Below are 10,590 nucleotides of genomic sequence, written 5' to 3'. Positions count from 1 at the left end.
CTCCGTCTCTCTCTATCTACCTGCCCGTCTCTCTCTCTACCTGCCTGTCGCTCTCTCACTCCGTCTCTCTCTCTACCTGCCCGTCACTCTAACTCCGTCTCTCTCTCCTTGCTCAAGCCCCCAATCTGTGATTGCCGCCTCCGTTTTATTTATTTTTAACTTTTTTTTCCCGCATGCTTTATCAAACCACTTTAGATGTAGCGCAACCGTAACTCTCAGTGGCTTAATATTGGGGAGGGATCAAGTTTTCATTTGAATTTGGAACGCATCGCTGTCCCAAAGCGGCATAATCTTGCAACATGACACTTTCATCACTCAAAACCAATAAGAGCAGTAAACCCAATGCGTTTGAGGGTAATCCCAGGGTTTTAGGGTGAATTCTCCTATTCTCTTTATGAAGTTTAGGGCCCCTACTGAGGATAGACTCCCGTCAACACAAAAGGAAAAGTGATTTCTTCTCCCGTCTACATCACTCCGACTCCGCTGGCCTTTGACATTATAATTTATTACCTCTCTCATTGTTATGGTAATTAACTGGCTTTATTAATAATGATGATGATCAGAGATGATTGAATTTTTCACCGGGCCCATTATGTTTTGTGAGCACTGCTATATTATTCAGATGAACAGCCGCCTCTGTCTGGGTGAAAGGGACGAGTACTGTATTTCAGGGCCTTCCCTACCCCTCACATTCTATAGGCCCTGTAGGTGGGAGCCGGGTCAGAACCATGTCAGGATAGAATATAGACACACACACAGACACACACCAACCTAGGGTAGAAGTGGTCCGGGAACCAGTTTTACATGAGTTTAGATATGTTTATGTGTGATAAGTGCCTGTCTGCAACACGGCAGAGCAAATCCCCTCACCCTGTTAGAAACCCACTCCATCCCACTGGTTTCTGTAAATAAGGAAGACATAGAATTTCCCTGGCGAATTAGACTCCTGTAGGTGAAGGGCAGGCTGGGCTACGTTTCAAATGGCCCTATGGCCCCTGGTCAAAAGTAGTGCACTACACATCCAAGGATGGTTCTTGAGTAAGGCAGATTTTTGGTGGTGGTTTTTTGATTGATGGAGTGGAATTGAGGCGTGGTGCTAGATCTGACATTAACATGGTATGTTGTGACAACATCTTCATTGCATTTCAAGATTTTGGGTTAATTTTGGGAATCTTGTGGTGGAGTGTTTTCACAGCTAATAATATGATGTGCCTTATTCAATCTTTGGGTGTTCTTTTCCCCTTCCAAAGATGATCGCCGTCCTATGGAATCGCAGTTTTTAGGGTCTTCTTTGTATGCGTGATTGCTTGCTTCCAACAGAATTTTCCATTTGCAGGAAAATGTACTAATAACGTAGACTCTCTCAATCACACACCAAGTCACCTCTTTCCCGTGTGTCTATCTGTTCTAGACTGGATCATTGCCCCTTATCTTCTAATAGAGACCATAGAAATATATAAAGTAGAATGGTATCAGTAGAATGGGAGCTGTCTGTGTACCATCTATATTTTAGCTTGTTCCTTATGGGTTATGTAGACAGAGAAGAAAGGGTTAATTTGAGAGAGCAATAGAGAATTCCATCAGCTCTCCCAGCAATACCTCAAATCCATCTAGGTGAAGTTGTAAGTCAGTCTATCCCTTTTATGTTTCAGGTACAGCACAGTATGTAGACCGGATTGCATTGAGAATGAAGGTTTAAAGTGCAAATATTGGTGGAGCGACAAATGTGTCCCCAACATCCTGTGGCTTTTTCTGCTTGCCTGAAAAACACCCATTTTGAGACTCAGTACATATAACTAGTATCCTTTATTGTTCTGGATAATGTTGCAATTATTTCTTCCCCAAATCTATTAATGCAGTATGTCAGCCAACATATAGTTTTTATCAGTCTTCTATGAACAGTATGACCATTAGCGTGTTGATATACTGGAGTATATTTCCCTGCAGCTATTAGGCTAAAAATACTAGCTAGCTAATGGGACTACAGGGTTGATTATTAGTTTGTTTGTTCGCCCAACATGGCTCCTCTCCAGAGTTGTATTTTTCATACGTTGCTGCCTCGCTACTTTATCACCGAGCAAGATGGAGAACTCTTCCCATATACTACCAGGGTGCCTCTGTGGGAGCCTTTCAAATTACCCCCCAACACAAAACAAAGATGACTGTCCCAAATGGCACCATATTCCCTATGTAGTGCACTACTTAAGATTAGGGCTCTGGTCAAAAGTAGTTCACTACATAGGGAATAGGGTGCCATTTGGGATGCACTCACCATGTCTTTTTTAAAGGAGAATGTTTCTATTGGCGTTGACCCTGGTCATTTAAATATGAAGTGCAGCTGTTGCAGCAAGTGTAGCTGTCCTTGACCATTAACGAAGCATGAAGCGCCTTTTCTTTCTCTCCCCTCTCTTTATTGTAATTTTATTTCATTCTGACAAATGCATGCCTTTCACGCTAACACAATAATTTCCCCTCTATTCCCAGTGTGCTGGAAAAACATCAACTTTGCTTACTTCTCTTTTGCCTTGCAGATGACTTCCCTGTTCCAGTTCAACATGTTCAGTGTTTCATGATGAGTGTGATGGTCGGGTCTTGAGGGGAAACTAGTTCAAATGTTTTGAGCAGCCATTTTGCTGCCTTTGTACCAACACAATGTGAAATCAACATCCTGGTATTTGAAAGGGATTTGACCAATCATCAATCACCAATGTGCCACCCCGTTCTCTCAGTGAAGCCTGACAGTTCGTCAGAGAATCAAGGCCTTCATCTTCTCCTGTCACACTGTTATCTGGTCTAGTGAATAATAAAATCCTGTATTTTCCCTACACCATGAGAAAGGATGCTAATGGTAATGACAGTAAGAGGAGAATATGAATAAATACTACCGCTCCTGATAAGATGACATCTCCCTCAGAAGTTTGTTTACTAGGGAGTTGTTCTATAATGGCGCGCTAGAGGTCCTCATTAGCATACAATAACCAAGCATTCAATTATTATTAGAACTAGCTTTAGGTCGTGTTTTTTCCTCTGAGAACTGACAGGAATTCTATCACGGTTTTATCGAGAACGAGGTGTTACCTTGCGCAGGGAAATGGATGTAAGCACTCAGTGCTATTCCTCCTCAAGCTCCTCCCTGACACATCTACTTTATTTTTTCTTCTAGATAATGTCTGTTCTTTTTGGTCAAGCTGCCAAAACAGCAAGCCTGAAGAGAAACATGTTTAATGTTCTCACCGTGTAGTCTTGTCAACGTTAAAACAACACTGGAGACAGCAGTAGTTCCCAGTTGTCCCTGCCTCTATGTGATTCAAAGTCCCAAATCTCCCAATAATAACCTGACAGCATGATCCCTCAACGTTAGACAATGACATGCTAGATTCATCAGAGGACGACTGGGGAAATGTGGATTTATGGTGAAAAGCACAGTGCACATGATCAAGCGGCAACACAGTTAAAAGTGACATTATTGCCGTCATAAACGCTGATGGAGGTGAGGGAAGCCGAGCGTCAAATGGGAGAGTGGGAGAGAAAGACAGAGAGAGAGATTGATAATGAGAGAGGGAGATAAAGAATAAGAGATGAAGAGAGGACTGCAGCGAGAGAGGACTGCAGAGAGAAAGAGAGGACTGCAGAGAGAAAGAGGACTGCAGAGAAAGGGAATGAGTGAAGGAATGCAGAAAAGCGAGAGAGAGGCAGAGATAGTGACTGTTTTCCCTCACTTGATGTGCAGTGACTTTGTAACTTCCTGTGATCAGTGCGCACTGCGCTGTGCTTCTCGGAGTGCAGCTGGCTGGCGAGAGAGAGGTGTGTTCAGCTGCAGATTAGAATACATTTACTGGGCTGACAGACACCCTCCCACTGCGAGACACAGCGCCGCCGCCGCCGTAATAGAAAAAAACGCTTCCAATTCCCCACCACTATTGACAGATAACAAGGTTAAACTCCAGAAATCATGCTGACTACATGGGCTCCAAGGTGCTACGAGGAGTCGCTCAGTCTGACACCTGAAGTCAAGCGCAGATGGCAGCTGATTGGTTTTGGCTTTGGGAACCTTGTTAGCCATGGACAAACTGTCGTTGTAGCGGTTAATTCTGTGCTAAATCGATCAAGCGCAAAGACAATTAGGGCGTTTCCCTATCAACCCTAACACTGCATAGGGACCGAGTCACTAGAGGTCAAGTGAACTAGACACTCCATATTGGTTGCCAAACGAACAGACACTGTCTTACTTGATCTTTTGGGACAGCAAGGAGAGTTTAGTAGTGTGTGTAGCCTATGTAATGTCAGAATAAGGTGCGGTTGATACCTCTTACAGTTGACAGGTAATTCTTGGCCTACTAATGATTGTGCCGTTGTCTTTTTGCATGTTAACTCCTCTTCGCTGACCGCTGCATGCAGATCACTGGGAGCAAAGTCACGGTATGTACACCCTTTATATTATTACGCATAGTGAGTCGTGTTCCTCTCGTGCCTTTCTCCATCTCCTCCCTGCCCCCTTCCCCTCTCCTCTCCATTCCCCATCTCCTCCCTGCCCCCTTCCTCTCTCCTCTCCATTCCCCATCTCCTCCCTGCCCCCTTCCCCTCTCCTCTCCATTCCCCATCTCCTCCCTGCCCCCTTCCCCTCTACTCTCCATTCCCCTTTCAAAAGATTCTAGGCAGTTTGTCCCTGAATGCGCAAGGTTATCATATTTATGGCTTTAATAACAAAAAAATCTGCATTGATATTGCTAATAGACTGTGATTTGGAAAGGCTATAAATTGTTTATGCAATTCTTACATGTAAATTGAAAAGATTTTCCAAGGAGGGATTTCTAAATTATACAGCCTTGCAAAGGGAGGCCTTTTGTTGGTCTAAGCCGTTTCTCTTTTTTAAATGGATTGTAGACTAACCCGTATTAGCATTTAAATATTGTAATACCAGGGATGAGCAATAGTTTTTAGGCAAATAATGATAATCTGCAATCTAATCTGTTTATTGGAATGGTTTGCATCTAAATGGCTTTCATTGTGTTAATTTTTTCCTTGAGACAGCACACTGAGAGAATGCATCACTTAATTAGATTGCATTACACACACACACACACACACACACACACACACACACACACACACACACACACACACACACACACACACACACTGATTGAAGAGTGGAAAATATATTAAGTTCATTTTTCCTCAACCTTCCAGAAATCTGAAGTTGGTTTCAATTTAGCGGCCGGGTATTCACCACAATACATTTGAAAACCCCTTGTCTCAATCCCACAACATTAAGGCACGTCACCCCTGTCTCAGAAATGTAGCTGTTGTTGCTGTCACTCCCTCACTAGCCCCCACTAACCCAACCCCAATAATCTGTATAAATATACACTGTCCAAGGGGCTGGTGACGCTTCCTCATTTCTCTGCCACTGTAATACGGTAATTGCAGATCTGCTCTGGCAATTTATCACAAAGTGGAGCCCTATTGCCTGTTGTGAGGAGGCAAGCCTGTTTTTTTGGGCAAAGCTTTTGGGGAAAAAGCCCTCTTATTGCTTTTTGCTAGCGTGAGTTGTCACCTTGAATGGTGTTTTATTGCCTTCAGGATTAAGGAGGCCTACAGGCTTAGAGGGAACGAGGACCAGGTAAACCAGCCAGTACGCTGTGACCTAGTGGCACCTTATTCCCTATATGATGTACTGCTTTTGACCAGGTTAAAAGTAGTGCACTACCTAGTGAGTAGGGTGCCATTTGGGACAAAGTCCTGGTCTGTGCTCTACTGATGGGCCCAGACAAACCTTTCCACTGTTTGACTCGCTCTACAGACAGATGTTTTGTGTTTAGTTTCTTTGCCAAACTGTTATTTTGCGCTGGGTTGAGTAAGTAGATTTCTTCAGACGTTGTTATGAACCAAGATGTATTGTCTTCTTGATCAGCAGGAACAGGGTTCAGAGGTGTATCAGAACTGTTGATCCGAGAGCAGAGGTCTACTTTGAAGTATGGAACCGTCTGAAAGATTGCCACGGAAGCTTCTCCAAACTCAGTGTGCTAGTAACATTTTCTAACCTCTCCCTCCGTCAGAATCACACATCCGTGCCCGTGTATCGGGCTAACAAAAAGCTAACACTGAGGAAGCTGTCAGTATAAAAGCTCCACTCAGAACCTAAAGTACCAGTCAAGTGAGACGTTTAACTCAGTTAGCACGGCGTGACTACGGTTAGCTTCGGCTCGGCCTGGCGGACTTAAAATCTTCACGCTGTCAGCGCAGGGCCTCCAAGGGAGCTTTCCTTGAGCTGTGCAGTCGTGGTGGTGTGGGAACTGAAGGTACTGTGAGGTCTGTAGGGAACCGTCCCAGAGCTGTGCAGTCGTGGTGGTGGGAGAACTGAAGTAGGGCTGGGCGGTAAATCAAAATAATTTGAATTAATAAAWTTTTTTTTAAATATATTTTTCGTTTTTATGAGCGTTTATGTACCTTTGTTCTCATGTGTTTTTGGTCTCCACTCATTTGCTCCTTCTGTGCTGTGCGCCTTCCCATTTACACCAGAGATCTGTATACTGTATAATGACGAGATGCTCATGTTTCTTGGGTCCAACCAAGAGAGATATTATTATGCTGTAATAGAGAGGTGAACCTTTCCAACCATACCCTGTTTATGTTTCAACTCCTCAAACTTCAAGCAGAGCAGACATTACTATAATGGATGTACCAATGAACATTCATTATGGAAATGTAATGCTCAGTTTGTCGCGCCCGCATTACGGTACCACTTATCGCTAGCAGCATTTTAGTCAAGTAAAGATTGCTATACTAGCTCTATAGTCTGTGTTTTATAAATGTGCAATAAGCATAAAACATTTTATTTAAGGAATTGGCAACTCGTTCTTATTCTGAGAAATATGGTAGGCCACTTTATTTCAACACCTGAGCAAAGTGGACAGGCTAGCATGCTGTTCAAACAGTTGGAGATGGACAGAAGGTTGTGTTAATAACAATTCAACTGTTTTGCCTTGTTCGCTGAATTCAGAGCTTGTGAAATTATCCCTAGATCCAAGTTGGCTAGACTTGAAACATGAATATTAGCTGGCTACTCACTAGCATGTGTGCTTGAGAGATTGTTTATGAGACCTGTGTTCTTTTTCTATAATGCCTGCCATATTCTTAGTGAATGTGCATTGTGCATGGTTCTGGGTCAATTTGTAACAAAAAGGGCATTTATATAGACAGACCTGAAAACCAGATCAGTGATTATTGCAACAAAAAGAAGCAGGTACAACTATTTTTATTAATGGATCTTATGGTTGTGGAAGGCATGTTCAGCCTAGGTATAACTTACCAAGCTCTGAATGAATTTGATTATTGCTTACTGTTTTACATGCTGTGTATTTTACAACACAGTTTATTTAGAGAAAAAATATCAAGATGTATATCGCAGTGTGAATTGCCTCCAATTCAGTCTGGCCAGCATGTCCACATTCACCGCCACCGCTGCTGAGTCTGTGTCATCAGCCTTGTTGATCAAGCTAGTGGGGGAAGATGAGGACCACAAAGTAGCTGACTGCCAAGATGCCTGCAAACAAACCAGAAATGCAGATAGATAGGCTGGTTATAGTTCTCCTTTTAAAACAAGGGTGATTTACGTCACCACTCAACTGCCACATTTGGAACAACAGTGTGTCATGGGTCCTGTGGTGCGTTAGTGCGAGCTGCCTCGGTACTTCAATAAACCACCAGTTACACGCAGGGGGGGCAGGGCTGCTGTTACTATAGAGAGAGGTTTTAAGGGGTTACCCGCCCTGACCTGTATGGGCTGATCTGACCACATGACTGGCCGTCCCTGAGACAGAGCCTGTTTCCATGGTAACATACTGGCCAGCCTACAATATGTCAAGGGGTGAGAGTGGGGGAGAGATGTTGAGGGGGAGTGGAGGGCGCCTGAAACACCTCAGACCTCGGGGACTGGAGGAGTCTGTTGGATTGGTGATATCTGACTCCATTTCAGAGAATCATGTGTGCCAGAATAGTGGACAAAGGTTGTTGTTTGAAAAATGAATTAGATCTGGCTCACCCCTGGGACGCTGGCCTAACCTCTTTACTTGTATAAAATAGTAGAGAGAGATTTTTAAGAATGACCGCTTTTTGTGGTGTGAAATGCGCTGTATGTATCGGCTGACAAGGCCTCCCCAAGGAGCACTACAACAGTTAAGTGACAGAATAGAGCTTTGAAGTGATTGGAGGGAATAGTTTGTTTTCCCCCCAAAGTAGAGCCTGTACAGTCTTCACAAGGAGGAGAAGGACATTCAAAGAATGTAGGAAGAACATTCAAAATATTCCTTACAGCATATTTAAAGCTGTTGCAGAAACAATGATCCACTTATGTGAAGTTTGAGGTGAGAACATCTAGCATTGGCTGAGTGTATTATACAATGTGACAGATGACAAATTTTCTATGAACTTGAATCCTTTAACATTTTAATGAAATGGTATTAGATGAATTTTCCTCTAGCTGAGGACTCACGGTATCTGTTTATTGAGACCTCTCAGAAACATTGAGGTAGTTACCATGGAACATAGAGAAGGCCCAACAATTCATTGCTGACGCTCTCCAGCATCTTTTGTTCCAATGTTGAGGATAAGCACTTAGAACAATTCTCATTTAAGCCGAGATGATTTAATTTTTCTCTCCCGATTACGCCTCTTTGTTTCTGTGTATTGCAGAGGAAGGCTGTATTCCCAGGCAAATTAATAACCTTGGCATATGTGTTGTCTGTTCCACTCGTTTCATTGGCCAACGTCGTATTAAGCTCTGCACGCACTCCAAGGCTTTTCTTCACCTAATGCACTTTTGCTCATTGTGGCTGCTGTTTAAATGCCTCGAGGGAGAGAGGGAGGGAGAGAGAGAGAGAGAGAGAGCATCCACTGCTGCCTCCTCTTTCACTTGCTACTCTTCCTTGCTACCAGCGCCAATAGTTTTTGGAGGGCCTTTTGTAAAAATTGAATCTGAATTAAACCAAGGCTACACTCTCTCATCCCCTCTTTCTTCCAAGCCCCATACATCTGAAAATGCTTATTTTTGTTTCAGATAGGCTATTAAACTGTTTGGACCCTCAAGCAGATTTGATGGGGCACATGTCCTTGGTGCTTTGAAAGACTCAATGAAAACCTGAATCAACGGAGAATGTCCCCGCATGCACACAACAAGTATGGACTCCAGTTTAACATTTAGATCAACGAAAAGTGCTCTGAAAAGGCTTTTTAAATGTGATGTGTATTTGAGAGACAGTGGCCTTGCGGAGACTTTGTTTGGATGACATTTAAAGTTGACTAAAAAGAGAATTCAAGTGATTTCTGGAGTGCCAAACCATCCTTCTCTGCTTTTTTTGGTAAGTTTGTAGATTTTGGGCAGTGTCAAACCATTGCTTTTACCATTACTCAAACACATTGATGTCTTCGAGATGAGTTTGGATGATTACATTGGAGGTATATTACCCAGACCTTTTATATTTACCTGTTGGCGTGATATCATTTCCTAATAATATCTAGTCACAGAGTCAGTGGCTGCTCTAATGGGATCAAGACGTGCTTCCTCTCTTTTCACTCATTACTAAGATCACATCTGTTGTATCGTCTTCAAGCCATATTGTACTGTCTAGAAGCCTATGATTCCATGCTATAAGTGTGATTGACATCACCAATGCAGCACGTTAAGCCTATATTGAGTCTTTAGATCAGTGGTGGTGTTTGTGTTGTGTGCTAGGCCATCAGTCGTATTCAAGTTTCCCAGGGCTCAGCGCTGATTGACAGTAAAACAATATTAATTTTCATTTGTCCCTTCGCTCATCCCCCGAGCCCTTTTATTAATACTTCAATATAGTAACTTGGTGTGCCGACACCTTTTTGCATACAATTGTAATGCCTTTCAGTCCAACTCTAATTCAGAAATGTCAAGTGTATCTGATTTGATTCATTCTTTAGACAATTCAGAGACTTGGAGACAATTCAGGTATTGTTATACGTCTGTTGAGTCTGTTAGAATTCGGCGAGCAGCATATTGGCTTCGCAAAAGCAAAGGGATTTAAATATAGGTGCTCATGAATCGAATTAAGCAGCATTGTGCAGGAGTTGGCATTCTGCCTCTTGACGAGACATGCTATTAACTACCTCTCTTGTCTACATGGCTTTGTAGCTGTTCTGTCATTCCAAGTTGGATGTTTCAACTGAACAAAACCCAAACAATGTTGTATATTACGAACTACTACAGTATTACTATAGTATTGTATGCAACTTCTTGGCAGCGTTTCTCCTAGATTATTTTCCATGCTAGGTTTGGCTAACCTTTCACTAGATTCACCTGAAATCCTCCTGTCTTCAAACGCCCACCTTTGCCATGTGATGTGTTTAACTGTGGGAGAAGGTAAAGTGCAACACATATAGAACATGATTTTGAGCTGTAGCAGTGTAACTCGTGGGAGTCAACACTCTCTTCAACTACCACTGTGGAGGAAATGAAAACAAGTCCCTCCCTTCTTTTGTCTTCTCTTTCAAATGTGATTCTATTTTTTCTCCTCCTCACCTCTACCCTCCTCTCCTCTCCTCTCCTCTCCTCTCCTCTCC

General features: G+C 42.9%; 1 protein-coding gene across 1 annotated transcript in view; it reads left to right on the top strand.

Annotated features, from left to right (window-relative positions):
* diaph2 (diaphanous-related formin 2) overlaps positions 1–10,590 on the top strand; it is a 717,635-nt gene that overhangs the window by 72,570 nt on the left and 634,475 nt on the right. The window contains 1 exon segment of the mRNA XM_023990279.2: positions 4,399–4,419. Within this exon segment, the coding sequence (XP_023846047.1) occupies positions 4,399–4,419 (21 nt within the window).

This window comes from Salvelinus sp. IW2-2015, linkage group LG6.2 (genome assembly GCF_002910315.2).
Source record: "Salvelinus sp. IW2-2015 linkage group LG6.2, ASM291031v2, whole genome shotgun sequence".
NCBI lineage: Eukaryota > Metazoa > Chordata > Actinopteri > Salmoniformes > Salmonidae > Salvelinus > Salvelinus sp. IW2-2015.
The sequence above is the reverse complement of the archived record's forward strand: the minus strand, read 5'-3'. Positions and strand labels throughout refer to the sequence as shown.